The sequence below is a fragment of the Rhamphochromis sp. 'chilingali' genome (genome assembly GCF_963969265.1).
Source record: "Rhamphochromis sp. 'chilingali' genome assembly, chromosome: 18".
NCBI lineage: Eukaryota > Metazoa > Chordata > Actinopteri > Cichliformes > Cichlidae > Rhamphochromis > Rhamphochromis sp. 'chilingali'.
In genome coordinates, this window is record NC_137945.1 from 2,153,653 (window position 1) to 2,171,183 (window position 17,531).

General features: G+C 46.0%; 1 protein-coding gene across 16 annotated transcripts in view; it reads right to left on the bottom strand.

The window, feature by feature from the left end:
- unm_hu7910 (un-named hu7910) overlaps positions 1–17,531 on the bottom strand; it is a 46,241-nt gene that overhangs the window by 5,632 nt on the left and 23,078 nt on the right. For 2 of the 16 annotated variants that reach the window (XM_080865117.1, XM_080865109.1), the window contains 5 exons: positions 17,363–17,413; positions 17,239–17,277; positions 16,705–16,752; positions 16,575–16,619; positions 10,526–15,338 (listed from right to left, as the gene is read on the bottom strand). In XM_080865117.1, coding sequence (XP_080721243.1) covers positions 13,081–15,338; positions 16,575–16,619; positions 16,705–16,752; positions 17,239–17,277; positions 17,363–17,413 — 2,441 coding nt within the window. In that variant the 3' untranslated portion in view covers positions 10,526–13,080. The other 14 variants (XM_080865110.1, XM_080865113.1, XM_080865112.1 and 11 more) reach the window with 14 other exon arrangements.

Below are 17,531 nucleotides of genomic sequence, written 5' to 3' on the forward strand. Positions count from 1 at the left end.
GCCCAGGAACGAAAGACCCAGAGTCCCTCTGCTGCTGAGGATACATTCATACGAGTCACCAGCCTCAGAAATCACAAGTTCACAGCAGCTCAGATCAGAGCCCAGATGGATGCCACACAGAGCTCCAGTAGCAGACACGTCTCTGCATGTTCAGAGGAGGCTGTGGGAATCAGCTGCTGAGAAACCAGGAGTGAGGAAAAGCAACAAGCAGACGTTGTTTGGGCCAAGCAACACGAGGAGTGGCGGCCTGATGAATGTGTGAAGAGCAGTAATGAAAGCAAAGGGTGGCTGTTTATAAGAATCAAAACATGTTTAGAGTAATTTCAAAGTTTTTGTTTACTACATAACTCCACATGTTCACTCAGAGTTTTGATGCCTTCAGTGAGAATCTACAATGGAAATAACAAACAAAGAAAAAACATTTAATGAGGAGGCGTGTCCAAACTCCTGACTGGTAGTGTCAGATGTGTGTAAAGGCTGCAGGCATTCAATGAGCAGCATCTGGAAAACGTGGGGAGGAAGAACCCTGACAGGAAGTGACCTCTGCACTGTGAGCCTGTCGCAGCAGAACTAACAGCCCTGATAACCGAGTGGCGTTTGATGTAACGAGGAGACTGATTTTAAACTAGTTTGGTATTTTCATACAGCTCCTAGTTGCACCACAATACCCGACTGCAGCAAGAAAACGTGACCGACAGACCAAACTGAGGCTGAACGGTTCAAAGCAACACTAAGCAGGTTTTCAGGATAGTGACTTTGGTTGTGTCCGAGTTCAGGAGCAGAAGATTGCAGCTCGAGTCTCCCAGACATGCTGCGGTTCACCAGACTGTTTCGTTTGGACTCAAACTGTCAGGAAGACGAGAGCTTGCTGAGGGCTGAACATGAGCTTTGTGTTTTATGTCTGATTGAAGATGATCGTGAAGGAAACCTGCAGACAGCTGAGCGCAGCGTCAGGCGGGCTCAGCCGTCTGTGCAGCTGTTTGCAGCTGTAATTTATGTATTTAGATTTTGTACCTTCCTGCGAAGCTTCTCTGCAGCATCGATCTCTGCTTTGATGGTTTTATCCAACTTGTTCAGTAATTTTGGTTTCTTCTTCTTTGCTGGAGAAACAACAGAGAGGAAAAGATTTGATGATAAAACTGCAGAGAAATAAAAAGCACGAAGCTGAAAATCTGCACGTTACAGTCAGTTTGCACCTTTTTCTGTCAGCTTGTCCTCGGCCTGTTTCTCTGAGGTTCCTGGACGGACACAGAATTACAGCGTTATCGTCAAAGATGGAGACGGTTTTGTTTTTCAGCCGCTTTGTCTGGTTTTTGTGTCCGGGTGTGTGGTGCAGGATGAGATTTCAAACTTAAAATTATGATGCAGTTTAACTGAATGTCTCAAAGGTAGGTGGAAGGAGTCATGTTGTAAACTACAACCCAGATTTCCTGATGAAGCATAATCCATGCACGAGGGGAAGGAAAGCAGCAGCAGGTTAAAGCACGTCTAACTGGGAGGAGGCGCTGCAGAGATCATGTCTCTGCTGGCTCAGCTGGAGGGGGCGCTCTCCTCTGGACAGAACCATTCAACTCAGAATAAATCAGTAAATCTGGACCCAACTAGAATGTTGGCGTCTCATGTGTTTCCTTTTATTTGGCTTTAGTGAAACGTGTCTGCTCAGGCGAGCTCGGCGAGCTCACCCTCGGCCTCCGTCTGTTTGGGCGTCTCACTCTGTGGATCCACGTCTGCTGCTGCTTCAGGCTGCTTCTCTGCTTCTACGACCGGCTCTGAAAGCAGGACACAAAAGACGTCAGTGAGGACGGAGAGGTCGACAACTCTGCTCATCACCCTGAGCTATGATTCAGGCAGGCTGCGAACACTCCTGCTGCCTTCAGGGACATTTGGACACTGTTCATAGGTGGGTTATCCAAATCCTCTCTCCCTGGTACGATCTCTGTGTGGGTGAACAGTCGGTGCAGCGATAAATCTCCTCTAAACCAGAACGGCCCAAAGGTCAGAGGTCAGGTGGAGATGAGGCCGAAATTCTCTTTGCATTATTGAAAACGGGGGAAATGACTTTCCAGCATGTCTGTTACAGAGGAGGGGATAGTACAGGCATTACAATCCATCCACCCTCCATCCATCCACCCTCCATCCATCATCCACCCTCCATCCATCTATCCATCCATCCATCCACCCTCCATCCATCCACCCTCCATCCATCATCCACCCTCCATCCATCTATCCATCCATCCATCCATCCACCCTCCATCCATCCACCCTCCATCCATCATCCACCCTCCATCCATCTATCCATCCATCCATCCACCCTCCATCCATCCATCCATTCATCCACCCTCCATCCATCCATCCACCCTCCATCCATCTATCCATCCATCCATCCATCCATCCATCCACCCTCCATCCATCATCCACCCTCCATCCATCTATCCATCCATCCATCCACCCTCCATCCATCCACCCTCCATCCATCATCCACCCTCCATCCATCTATCCATCCATCCATCCACCCTCCATCCATCCATCCATCCATCCACCCTCCATCCATCCACCCTCCATCCATCATCCACCCTCCATCCATCTATCCATCCATCCATCCATCCACCCTCCATCCATCCATCCATTCATCCACCCTCCATCCATCCATCCATTCATCCACCCTCCATCCATCCACCCTCCATCCATCTATCCATCCATCCATCCACCCTCCATCCATCTATCCATCCATCCACCCTCCATCCATCCATCCATCCATCCATCCACCCACCCTCCATCCATCCTCCATCCATCATCCATCCACCCTCCATCCATCCATCCATCCACCCTCCATCCATCTATCCATCCATCCATCCATCCATCCACCCTCCACCCTCCATCCATCCATCCATCCACCCTCCATCCATCCATCCATCCATCCATCCATCCATCCACCCTCCATCCATCCATCCATCCATCCATCCACCCTCCATCCATCCATCCACCCTCCATCCATCTATCCATCCATCCATCCACCCTCCATCCATCCATCCACCCTCCATCCATCTATCCATCCATCCATCCACCCTCCATCCATCCATCCACCCTCCATCCATCCATCCATCCATCCATCCACCCTCCATCCATCTATCCATCCATCCATCCACCCTCCACCCTCCATCCATCCATCCACCCTCCATCCATCCATCCATCCATCCACCCTCCATCCATCCATCCACCCTCCATCCATCCACCCTCCATCCATCCATCCATCCATCCACCCTCCATCCATCTATCCATCCATCCATCCACCCTCCATCCATCCATCCATCCATCCACCCTCCATCCATCCATCCACCCACCCTCCATCCATCCACCCTCCATCCATCCATCCACCCTCCATCCATCTATCCATCCATCTATCCATCCATCCACCCTCCATCCATCCATCCACCCTCCATCCATCCATCTACCCTCCATCCATCTATCTATCCCTCCACCCATCCATCCATCCACCCTCCATCCATCCACCCACCCTCCATCCATCCATCCATCCATCCATCCATCCACCCTCCATCCATCCACCATCCATCCATCCATCCATCCATCCACCCTCCATCCATCCACCCACCCACCCTCCATCCATCCACCCTCCATCCATCCATCCATCCACCCACCCACCCTCCATCCATCCATCCATCCATCCATCCATCCACCCTCCATCCATCCACCCTCCATCCACCCTCCATCCATCCATCCATCCAGTTCAGGGTTGCAGAGGCTGGAGTCTATCCCAGCTGACACAGTTTCAGGACAAATTTGTTTATGAATTTGTGAGCTTTAGGAGGACCATGTGACATTTGCATATAAATCCCTCGGATTAAACCGGACTGGGTTACTGAGTCGTCTGTATTTTCTGAGGCGGCTGAGGTCCTTCAGCATCTGTCGGACAAAGCTCAGGATTTTCTATGAGTCTGTTGTGGCCAATGCTATCCTCGATGTCAGCGGTCCCCGACCTTTTTTGCTCCACGGACGGTTTAATGTCTGACAATATTTTCACAGACCGACCACTAAGGTGCAACAAAATAAAACGATACGACAGAACCTGGTATTTTGTAAAGATAATAATAAACATGAATTCACTGTGTAACTTTATTAGCAGCGTCCTCCTGAAATGCACCAACATGAGAGGAACATCCTCCTCTCTGCCCCTTAATGCTCTCTGGTCGCTATGGTAACACGTAAATATTTCTTTCAAAATAAGACGCACGACTACAACACGGGAAAAGACCCAGGGAAACCGAGTTAACGACGGATTTTACACCCGGATCAGCTCTCACGGCCCGGTCCCAGTCCGTGACCCGGGGGTTGGGGACCGCTGTGTTGCATGCTGGGGCAGCAGGTTGAGGGTCGCAGATGCCAACAGACTGAATAGACTGATCAACAAGGCCAGTAATAGAGTGAAATGTTAATCATATATATTTAATCTCTGTAATATTCTGGATATTTATAATTGAGCTATTTGTATATATTTTGTAACTTTAACGAAACTATTAGTTGAGTCCGTTACTGCTCCGACTGTCCTGGAGCGACTGCGACCACATCATGTCCTCTGGGATCAATAAAGTATCCTGATTCTGATAAACGACCCGATCGGTGAACAGCTTCATGTCATCAGGTTAAACAGTCACACTGGATATTTCCACAGGTAGTGTTCGAGCACAGAGCAGTGGCCAGTTAGCTCAGCTGGTTAGCGTGTGGTGCTAATAACGCCACGGTCGTGGGTTCAAGCCCCATACTGGTCATGATGTGTAACTTCCAGCTCCTTCACTGCGTCTGTTTGAAGAGACGCTTTGTTTAATTTGGCCAATTATTCAGATGCTGATTAACTACAGAAAGCGGCTGCAGACACACTGAGTCTTCATCTGGGCCACTTCAGCTCAGCTGTGTCACTGACAAATGTGTTGGCCCAGGAAGAGGAAAAGCTGCTCATGAGATGCAGAGAGTTTGTGCCAGATGCAAAAGAGAAAAACACGTAGGTGTTTTTACCCCAGACATACGGGAAATGTGGGTCACAGTCAAGCAAAACACTCAGTGGTGTGTGTGAAAACACAACATCGTCTATCAGAGTAAAAATAACCTGTAGTGAGTGTTTCAGGCTGAAGCCTGTGCTGCAGATACCTGCTTCCTGTGTCAGCTTGGAGCTCGTCACGTATTCTGCAAACTCCACTGAAGGACAGAAAGTCAGTGATTCAGATTCACGCATGACACACTCCACAGTGTCAGAGCTGTGGACAAACACGTTAATCTCATTTCATGACATTAAATAACGGATCGCTTATTACAGACAATACTTCCTATCAAAGAGAAGACATCAAACTCGATCTCGCACACTTTCTTTCATACAGGGATCTCTGAGATCTCCGTCTTGGAGACACTTTGAGGAATCAAACAATCAGAGTAAAGCAGGACGGCTCCATCGGGCCTCCCTGAAACAACATCCTCACCACACGGAGGAACATCAGCACACATGAGAAGAGGCTGAACGCTAAAAACATGCACATATGAGTAGAAGCAGTAATCTGAGCCTGACTCACCGGAGCTCTCCTCAGTCTGACGCTCGGCCAGCAGAACTGCAACAGGAAACAAAACCACCATCATCATCGTCTTTATCTTTTACCACAAACTTCCAACCATCGTGGTTTCTGCCCTCACATGCTGCTGTCTCACCTCCAGTGGTGTCAATCGTGTTGGCTTCATCGCCTGAAGAAGAGGACGAGAAAAAGAGCGATTAACAGGAAGTAACGTTTAGTGACATCACAGAGAGACAGAGGCCGCTCACCGTAAGGACCGATGCTTTCCCGAGGATCATCTACGACAAACAAAGACACAGACGTCACTATGATTGTTCGTGATCACGTGGTCACACACGCCCAAAATACTTTAAGTAATCTAATTACATCCAGGAAAGTAAGTACAGAGTGAAATGTCACATTTATGTAAGCTGGCTGAATGAAACGTACTCGTTTAGATCAATCACACTTTCCTTCATTATGAAGTTTAAGAAGTAAACTTTTGATATGTTTCAGCTGCTTTAACTCAAAATGATTCCTTCACGAGTTTGAAGATCTGACAACAGATTCGCTCTGTTCCTTAATCTGGACACGATTCACTAATCGATCCTCTCAGTTTATCAATCATCTCATTTCTGGGTCTCCACATGCTGTCAGCTAGTTTGAGGAAAAAGGACAGTTTTCCATTTCGGGGCATTTTTGAAGGACCTCCATACACAAGCTCCATCATCTTCATCACCATCTGTCCCATATATCCTCCCTTTCACCTCCATCTTTAAACCTCCACCCTGACCCTCCACCCGCTCGAGAAGAATAAGAAACCTTTTTTTAAACCCGCCTGGTTGTTTAACTGACCTGGTACAAAGCTGTCCTCTGCTGGCGGAGGGAGGGGCACAGCAGCTAGAGGTGGAGAATCAGTAAAATGAGTTAAAGCACACACACACACACACACACACACACACACACACACACAGACACACACACACACACACACACACACACACAGACACACACACAGACACACACACAGACACACACACACACACACAGACACACACACACACACACAGACACACACACAGACACACACACACAGACACAGACACACACACACACACACACACACACACAGACACAGACACACACACACACACACACACACACACACACACACACACACACACACACACACACACAAAGATGTGTGGAAGAGGCAGAAGTGTGAGCTGTCTGAAGTCACTCGCTCCACTGTAGTCTTAATAAACTCCAAATATGAAACAAGCCTCATGCCTGATGAAACGAACAGGACAGAAGCTCACTACCCAAGCACGGCGTCCCATCATGCATTGCACTGAAGGAATAAATGCAGAGAAGAAGAAGCAGAGCAGCGATGCAGCGTCCCTTCACTCCTCCAGCAGAGGGCGACCTGCCACATCTGGACTGTAGCAGCTACGAGGTCACGAACAACAAGATGAATGGGTGGCAGGTGTGTGGCGGCTCTTTTAACCTGCTGGGTGGATATCCTGGTCTGGAGCCGATTATCTCTCCAGAGTTTGGCTTAAAAAACAACAAAGTGTGACATTTTCATCGATCTCTCATTTGCAGTCCGCCTTAACTTCGATACAGAGTCTGCCCAGAAGGAGTGTGCTTCATAGAGCCTAACATGAACGACAGTTACAGCGCTGCAGTCTGCATCAGGCTGCAGCCAGCCCTGATACTAAACGTGGCAGGTTTAAGTTTCAGAGCTCTAACGTGCAGCAGTCATTAAACAGCAGCAAAACAAAGACTCTTTCTGTTCCTCTCATGTCTCTGACTTAAGCACAGCTCATTCTATTCACTTTGGGTCTAATGATCGGCTAAACGCCTGCTCAGTGCCTGAAGCAGAGACACAGAAGATAACCATCACTGCCATAACTGCCATCTAAAAGTCTAGTTTTAGGTTCTGTTAAGCCGGCCTGTTCCTTCAATGCTGAACACATTATTTAAAAACCCCTGGAGGACTGAAGTCACAGAGCTCACTAATAAACTTCTGCGTGTGCTTCAAAGCTGCACAGGGAGCAGCGCTCCACTGATGCACTCAGAGCTTTGTTTGATTACATCTTTTTAAAAGCTACAATCCAGGAAAGTGACACAAAAAGCAAATATTCAACAGAAAATGGTGTCAGTCAGTGATAACTGCTGTGTTTTTGTTCTTCATATTAACGTGTGAAATGTAAACAGAAATACAGATGCAGGCGTGAACATGTCATCATCCAGAGGCAGAAGGAGAAGGTGGAGGCATGCAGCAGCAGCAGCAGCAGCAGCAGCAGCAGCAGCAGCACCAACCTTGGATTTCAGACTCCACATCCTGAGATCCAGAAGCTGGACCAACCACACACACACACACACACACACACACACACACACACACACACACACACACACACACACACACACACACACACAGAAAGAAGCCATAATGTTACCATCATGACATCAACAGGTGAGGGAGCCAATCAGTGACCTCACAGGTGTGTGGGGCAGCAGGTAACGTGAGCATTCAGACTCATACAGGTGCTGTGGATACGACGCGGCCACACACAGAGCAGCTTCACTTTCAGCCACGTGGAGTCGACTACATGCTTTTACATTTTGTGTTTGTCGCTCTGTCAGTCAGGTTAGTCCTCATGTGACAAACGACTCGGGCGGCCTTAAACTCTTCAGAGACCTGCAGGTCTGGACCTTAAACCTTATTTTATTCTATCACCAGCTCAAACACTTTGTATGACTGATCTGCTGCTCCCAAACTTATTTCTCCTTCAGGTGACTGGACTGAATTTGTCCTTCATTCAGCAGACTTGCTCACGCGTACCTGATTCGCTCTGTCTGGGCGGAGTCACGGATGGCGCGGCCTCTGTCGGCTCGACGTCTCGCGGCTCTGCAGCTTGCTGATTGGCTGTTTCAGGCTTGATGGTTTCTTCAGTTTTTAACACTTAAAGTTTACAGGATAAAAAGAGGAATGACTGAAGTAAGATTAAAACATGCTCAGTGTAAACATCATGTGTGATTTATGACAGGTAAAAGCAGACAGTGATTATATTCTGAACACCCGTCAGAAGTCCAACATCCTCCTCCATCCTTTCAAATCCAGGTTAGAATCCAGGTAAGGAAGCCGCTGAGCATCACAAACGGCAGGACTATGATGTTTAGGAGCATTTATTTCAAGTCAGATTCTATTTAGTCAAGCATTAAATAGACGCGCTTCCACTTATCAGGGTTGCTGGAGCTTATCGCAGCTGTCATAGGGCGAGAGGCGGGTACATCCTGGACAGCTCGCCAGTCTGTCGCAGGGCTGACACACAGAGGCAGGACAGCACAGGACTGAGCGTCACCAAAAACACTGGAAGCAGATTTATTTATCCATTAAACTCATTTACTGGTTTTAGAGGTACTTTTGTAAATTAATGTTTAACGTCTGTCCAAATGAACTAAACCATAAACAGCATGCATGTATTATAGTAAAGAGTTATCTACTGAAGTTGAACTAGTGCCAGGCTGTACTTCCATGTAATACCAGTTTGTACCACAAGATGGAGCAAAAAGGTGAAAAAGTTGAAAACTAAGTTGAACAAATGTGTTTTTAAAGGAAAAACAAGAGTTTGTTGATGCTTTCTGACTTCCATTTTGATACAATTTAACTCTGTACAATTTTTAATTCTCACAGATTTATAAAAATTGTGACGTTTGAAGTTTTTTCCGACTTTGAAGTGGAGAAAAAATAAGAAATAGCAGAAGTGTCTGTTTGTCCTGTCATCCGGTCTGCACAGGAAACCGTTTTTGTTCCATGCAAGTGTGAAATCAGCTTCATCCTGTTTGCGCCTTTCACAATAAAAGCCTCTATCTCCACATAAGATGTTTTAGGAAAGTATTTACCACGGCGTCTGAGATAAACATTTGACTTCAGAAACATAATTATTGCCAGTCATGAATTTGGCCCGTACGGGGGTCGAACCCGTGACCTTGGCGTTATTAGCACCATGCTCTAACCTGCTGAGCTAACCGGCCACAGCAGTGTAGAGCTGACAAGACAAAATGACTTAAACCGAATCACTCAGACTCTAATGGCTGTGAATACTAGAAACCTATTAAACAAACTCCTGATCGCTGAACAAAAATACAAAAAACACTGCACTGGCTGTAAAAAAAAAAAGGCATAATTATTCATTAAATAGTGTAGTAAAATAATTAAAGATAAACTTATACAAAGTGTGGCTTTCATTCAATATTTCCTTCAAATTTTCTGCATTTAAGGAACCAAAAACCAAAGCGAGATCATCTAAGTGCAAAAGTTAGATTAAAGATCTCTTTCAATAAATAAAACGTATATTTCTCTATAATACTGATGTCAACGTGAACATAATAAAAAGACATCAGTAGTTCAGCAATTTTAAACAATAGCAAAGAAAATGAGCGGTGACAGGAAGTACGCTGAGAACAAATCAGGTTTCCAGCAGAGCTCAGACACTAGCAGACTGGTTGTACTGGGCAGCTCCCACTGTGGAGGAGCTCCAGGGTGGAACTGATATAGAACTTCAGTGTGAAGCCGGTCAGGCTTTGTTGGCAGGACACAGAGACGCTCGCAGGTCCAAATCCACAGGTGGGAATCAGGTCAGCTCCCAGGAGGTTTTCTCAGGTATCAGAAGAGAGTCAGCAGAGCCAGAGGGTGTGTGTGTGTGTGTGTGTGTGGGGTGTGTGTGTGTGTGTGTGTGGGGTGTGTGTGTGTGTGTGTGTGTGTGGGGTGTGGGGTGTGTGTGTGGGGGGTGTGGTGTGTGTGTGTGTGTGTGTGGGGGGGGGGGGTGTGTGTGTGGGGTGTGTGTGTGTGTGTGTGTGTGTGTGTGTGTGTGTGTGTGTGTGTGTAAACTTACCTGTTTGCTTCTCAGGTGTGTCTCCTACATGCAGCCTCTTTGCTTCTTTCAGTCCTGTTCAGTGTTCAGGATATAAATGTTTTAAAGACCACGCCAAGTTATTTACAGCTTTTTATTTGACAATTAAACGTAAAGCGAGCTCTCGTAAAACAGCGCCTTTCCTTCCAGATCTGATGAAATGTTAAATAACTGTTTACAAATCAGCTTTAAAGACTCGTTTAGACCATAATAAGCTTTTAAAAATCTCTGTATTTCTGATTTAAGGCCAACAATGAGGGACGACTGATGTGAAAAAGTAGATATGTACACATGGGAAACTTAAGGAAAAATGGTTCTCGTCCCTTTGAGAGTAGCATACATAAAAACCAGACTGCAGCACTCAGAGAAGAAGATGGGACATAGCAGAAGGAGGAAGCTCTGAATTGTGTGAACTTTATATAAACCTGATTTGGTCTACAGCCAAGTGTGACAGTGCCTTTAAAAACAAAAAGCGGGGTTTCGTTTTTAAGACGTTTAACCGACAGCAGCAGGGAGCTCGGGAGCGCCAGCACCCCGATAATCTTCCTGTGGAAGGAAATCTGAGCTGATAGGATCGAAGCAGCAAGCACACGGTGAGCACAGAAGGAAGCAGTGGTGGCTCGAGATAGCACTGAGCAGAGGAAGAGGGATTCTGCCCTCGTTGTTAATGCTCAACAGGCTTTGCTGTTGGACTGTTGGGGATGTTTGCATGTATTTTGGTTATGGAAAAAAAACCCTCTCTGCACCAAGCAGAGACCTCCAGGGTCTGCAAGGCTTCACCTCAGCTAATCGAAGACCCTGAAGTGGACTTTTGGACCATGTTGATGCTCTTGGAGCCTTTTAATGACGCTACCTGACCAATAACATGCTGTGCTGCAGTGAGGTTATTGTACTAACAGACCATCCAAGAAGTCTGAGCTCCAGCTTTGATGAAAGAAATAAGTGTGATGCTTCCACAAATTCTCTGGATGCACTTGATAACCCAACTCCAGCCTCCTGCCCAACCTGAGACCACCTCCACTGCCTTTAAATAGCACATACACCTGCTCTGTGTAGGGACTGAACCCATAACATTGCCATTACTAGCACCACGCTCTATCCCACAGAGCTAACAATAGCTTACACGAAAGAGGCTTTAACCAACAGGAAAGGAAGCACAGAGAACAAGTAAAAGCTCTCCACTTTGCCTATATGGGAGTCAAACCTGTGACCTTGTCAGAGTCAGACCTATTTGTCCAGCTGACCTCCATGTTGTTTTTTTTTGGTGCTGGAAGGAGACACAGCTTCACAGAAGCATCAGTAGGTTGGTTAGCAAGATGCTAACATGTTCATCCGTAACAACACAAACCTAGTCGGCATAAAAGACATGAAACTTTGGCCCGTACGGGGGTCGACCCCGTGACCTCGGCGTTATTAGCACCACGCTCTAACCAGCTGAGCTAACCGGCCACCCTGCAAAGCAGCAATGAAATGAAATGTGACATTTGGTTGTTTCGTTATTGATAATCAAGCAAGTGAGAATAAGTCAAACAGCTTGCTTTCTACTGCCATTAAACAGAGAGAGGTAATGAAACAAACGGGGTTTAAAAAAATTACACGAGTCTTTGTGTCTCTAAAAATGAACTCATATTGTAGCTTTTTCATTTTTATTAAACCACGAGAAAGAAACCATCTTAATGTGATGAGCGGGATTTATTCAGCAAACATTTTCTCACATTTTGGAGGAAAAACAAAATAATTTCAGAGGCTGTGAAAGTTTCTTTATTCAGCTCACGACACGTGACTTCCTGATGCTTCGTCACTACACAACAGTTATTACAGGTTATTTTAAAAGCCGGTGTCCTCGAACATCCTTCACCACTTAGATCCACTACATGACTTTGAACTAAAGCTCAACACTTACAATTCAGACGCCTTATACTGGCTCTCATCCTTTGAGCAAAAAACATGATAAGAAAAACCATAAATGTCACATCATCAACCAAAGTCTCATAAAAATGAGAAAAACAAAGACAACATAAATCTCATGAAACTGGCCTTTTGAAAATCGGCCTGTTTGAAGAGGTCTGCAGCACTGAAAGAGCAGCAGTAACACAAGGGAAACAATCTGTGGGCCACATCTGTAGATTAATGGTGAATTTGCCCTGAAGCCACGCTACTGCTTTCTGTGCATCAAATACAGTCATGTGTGAGTGGTTTGGCTTGAAATACTAATTTCTAGTTCACCACAGTTCCAGCTGTGTGGTGTCTGTATCACAGTTAAGACTGAAGACTCTGGTTTGAGCCCTTAATGAAGGTGTAATGTCCTGTAACTTTGTGAATGAGCAACAGAAGCAGAACACGTTGGAGGGAAAACATTTTAAACCTCTGTTGGGGATAAAACTTGAAGAGGGGTTTTTAATCAGATTGTCCGTTTGTATTTATTTAATTTACAAAGGAGACTCAAAACAACTGCCTGGATTGCAAAGTGTGTTCAGACTTGTGTTCAGCATCGTCTTTGCTGGGTGGTTACAAGACCTTCAAACCCCACCGAGTAGCTTTTCATCCGTTTCCCGAATATGGGAGCTGAGGCTGGCAAATCAGAGCCATGACCATTTGTGAGGTCATCACTTTGTGCCGTGAGGCATTTTCTTCTTCTCTTCTAAGACGCTCTTCTCTCTCCTGACCGCCGTCATGGTCACTCTCTCAGTTATCTCACCTTTCACCTGCGAACTGTTCAGCTTCCTCTCCGGTAGCACTCGTCTCTTTAAGCCATTTCCTTGTCTCACCACGCCCTCTTTCGCCAGCCGCTCCACCTCCATCTTCTCCTTTTCAGTTTTCTCCCGCTCTAGCTTCATCTTCGCTGCCCTCTCCAGTCTTTCCCGTTCCATCCTCTCCCTCTCGTTTCTCTCTGTCGTTTCTTTTTCTACTCTTTCTCGCTCTAATTTCTCCTTATCCTGTGCGACTCTTGCCCTTTCTTTGGCTAAGCGCTCCTTCTCTATCCTTTCCTTGTCTATCTTTTCTCTGGCGAGTCTGTCTCTTTCCTTAACAAGCCGTTCCCTTTCCAGTCTTTCTTTTTCTGCTTTCTCCTTGGCGATCTTCTCTTTCTCAAGTCGTTCCTTTTCTTTGGCGATCCATTGTCTCTCCAATCTTTCCTTCTCCGCCTTCTCCTTCGCAATCCTTTCTTTTTCCAATCTTTCCTTCTCCTTGGCGATCCGTTCCCTCTCCAATCTTTCCCTTTCTGCCTTCTCTTTGGCGATCCTTTCTTTCTCTAGTCTTTCCTTGGCGATCCTTTCTTTCTCTAGTCTTTCCTTGGCGATCCTTTCTTTCTCTAGTCTTTCCTTGGCGATCCTTTCTTTCTCTAGTCTTTCCTTTTCCTTGGCGATCCTTTCTTTCTCTAGTCTTTCCTTCTCCTTGGCGATCCTTTCTTTCTCTAGTCTTTCCTTGGCGATCCTTTCTTTCTCTAGTCTTTCCTTGGCGATCCTTTCTTTCTCTAGTCTTTCCTTCTCCTTGGCGATCCTTTCTTTCTCTAGTCTTTCCTTGGCGACCCTTTCTTTCTCTAGTCTTTCCTTGGCGACCCTTTCTTTCTCTAGTCTTTCCTTTTCCTTGGCGACCCTTTCTTTCTCTAGTCTTTCCTTCTCCTTGGCGATCCTTTCTTTCTCTAGTCTTTCCTTGGCGACCCTTTCTTTCTCTAGTCTTTCCTTGGCGATCCTTTCTTTCTCTAGTCTTTCCTTGGCGATCCTTTCTTTCTCTAGTCTTTCCTTGGCGACCCTTTCTTTCTCTAGTCTTTCCTTTTCCTTGGCGATCCTTTCTTTCTCTAGTCTTTCCTTGGCGATCCTTTCTTTCTCTAGTCTTTCCTTCTCCTTGGCGATCCTTTCTTTCTCTAGTCTTTCCTTCTCCTTGGCGATCCTTTCTTTCTCTAGTCTTTCCTTGGCGATCCTTTCTTTCTCTAGTCTTTCCTTCTCCTTGGCGATCCTTTCTTTCTCTAGTCTTTCCTTGGCGATCCTTTCTTTCTCTAGTCTTTCCTTCTCCTTGGCGACCCTTTCTTTCTCTAGTCTTTCCTTGGCGACCCTTTCTTTCTCTAGTCTTTCCTTCTCCTTGGCGATCCTTTCTTTCTCTAGTCTTTCCTTGGCGATCCTTTCTTTCTCTAGTCTTTCCTTGGCGATCCTTTCTTTCTCTAGTCTTTCCTTCTCCTTGGCGACCCTTTCTTTCTCTAGTCTTTCCTTGGCGACCCTTTCTTTCTCTAGTCTTTCCTTCTCCTTGGCGACCCTTTCCTTCTCAAGTCTCTCCCTTTCTAATCTTTCCCTCTCTGCCTTCTCCCGCTCTGTTCTCTCTCTTTCTTTGGCAATGCGTTCCCTCTCAAGCCTTTCCTTTTCAGCCCTCTCGCTTTCCACTCTTTCTTTCTCCTGTTTCTCCCTCTCTGCCTTTTCCCTCTCCACCCTCTCTTTCTCCATTCTTTCCTTTTCTTCTCTAGCTGCCTTTTCTTTAGCAAGCCTCTCCATTTCCAGTCTCTCTTTTTCTGCCTTCTCTTGAGCTAACCTTTCTCTCTCAGCTTTCTCCTTGGCTTCCTTTTCCAGCTTGTCCTTCTCAATCTTTTCCTTTTCTATCCTCTCCTTCTCCAATCTCTCCTTTTCCAACCTCTCTGCCTCCTTTCTCCTCTCTTCACTTTCCCTCTCCTGTCTGAGTTGCTCCTCAGCCACCTCCAGCTCCTTCTTCTTCAGCACCCAGACTGCCTCCCTTGCTTCCTCCTCTTGGGTGAGAAAAGCCCTAATCTCAGCCACTGCGATGCGAGCGATCCTCTTGGCCTCCATCTTCTCATGGATCGTCCTCAACTCGTTCTTCAGAGTCGAACGCAGCATGGCGCCTCGGACGACGTGGTCTGAGGCTTGAGGTGAAAAGTCTTAAGATTACTGTCCACATGCTCACCACTACGACTCATTAGTGTGCTGGCACACAGCAACCAAGGAAATGTTAGAGATGCAGGGGAAGAGATGCAAGTCCGATGTTAGGGTCAATTTAAAAGCCACACAAATGGGGTCGACTGTTTAAGACTTAGGATTATGTTGCTTTTACAAAACATCCACAGAGTTCAATTTATTAGAATCAAGGATTAAATTATCCCTGTGAAGAACTCGTCAGTGTGTACGATGTGAGACTCGTGAAAATCAAACTTTATCCGATTTAAATTTGGCTGATTTCACCTTCATGGTCGTTGCTTTCCTACCTCTGGGCAGCTTCCACTACTGCTGGTATTTCCTGTTCTGACCGCTTGTACTTTCTCCACTGTCTCAAAACAGCAAAATCTTCAACTTCATCTTGTGGAAGAGAACAAATTAATAGGGACAATTCTGGCGAGGTGTGGTGAGGCTACAGCTCCAGAGAGTGTAGGTGGGTAACATCTTAGAGGCAGAAATAAAAAAACAGTCGATTCGTCACACAGATTCCTAGTTCAGGCGTTTTCCTCTGAATGTTCTTCAGTTTAAAGAGTCGGGACTTTACAGTAAAGTCTGTCTGAATAGTCTTTCTCTGGGAGTTTAATTTCATGGCGCGCAAGTTGAAAAATGAAATAAAAAGTCTTGCTCGTGACGGACTAGCTTTGGGCTCGGACACAATAGACTCTGAGTCAGAATAGCTCTTTTAGTCTCTTGGTTGTAGCCAGAGACCCAGAATCAGAATCAGAATCAGAATCAGAATACTTTATTCATCCCGAGGGAAATTAGCAGTCATCACCATCTTTGCTCTACGACATGAAATTTGGGTTAGAGTTGGAGGACTGCGGTGAAATCACAGACAGGAGAGGGCAAGTAGCCACTTGCAGGGATGTCCAGTGATGGAAACCGTCCAGGGGTGCAAGGGAAGATAACCTTGAAGCTGATATCAGCCAAATTTTAAATGACTAAAGGGGCGACCACGATAGGTATAACTGACTGTGAGTCACAGCGGATATTCGAGGCTCCGGTGTTTACTATCCTAGCATGGGTTAACTAATGGCACCCTTTGCTGTCACTGGCAGTTGCTTCAATCACTTACGCCCCTAAAATTCACACTTTCTGCATTCTTTAGTTATAAAATTATACACAGTACAGGACACTCTGGACATGCAGTCGGCAGGTTTTAGTACCTCGAGTCGTGTTCTTCTTCTCAGTAGCCTCTCCTGTAACCTCTACTAATAATACACAGAAGGAAAAACAGCCCATGACACACAGCAGTACCACAAATTCAGGCACAAACCCACACAGAGGGATCACTACCTTCTGGGAGTTTAACCTCAGCATCAGTGGCCATTAACACCTCATCTTCTATGAGGACAAACAAATCAGAGAGTTTGATAGTGAAGGTCTACTTGCTGATAACAGAAAGCCAAACTAGCACAGCAAGCGGTGCAAACAACAAAAACTTGACAATAAAAGAAAACAGCGGCGATTTCAGGCGTCTCAGAGTGACTTCTGGCACAGAGTCTCTCTTTTGACTCTGGTTTGGTTATTCTGACTGAAACTAACATTTCTGAGCTTCATGCCTCACTGGTCTGAAATAACTTCAGTGATCTTGTAACACTTCAGTCAAAGCTGAGGATGTATCCACAACTTTTACTCGAGATAAACACTCTCAAACACGTAAAAACATTACTGTATTTAATGGTATTAGTGTATTTCAGAAGCACAAACAGAGCCACTAAACAAAGTCATGAACGACCTCACTCTGTAACAAAAAGGCAGACAGTTAGAGAGTTAAGGCTGTTATGGGCTCAGTTAGTCACTCAGCATCAAACGGAGTCGTGCAGATACCTTTCCTTTTCCCTCTCTTCTTCACCTCTTTCTGCTCCTCTGCAGGGTTTAGGAAGCAGACACACCTGTCAGGTGAGCGCACGGCAGGCTGTGAGCTCACACAAACACAGTCTCTGTACACTACCTTTCCTCAGCCTGTCTCTCCTCACAGCATGGCCTTTTAACTTCTTATCATCTGAACCGATGCACAGAATAAAAGGAAGGTAAACACAATCAGCTGTGACAAAAACAAATAAACAAATTATGCTCGTGCAGGTTTTTCCTGCACAGACGAAGTTTGTTGAACCTTAGGA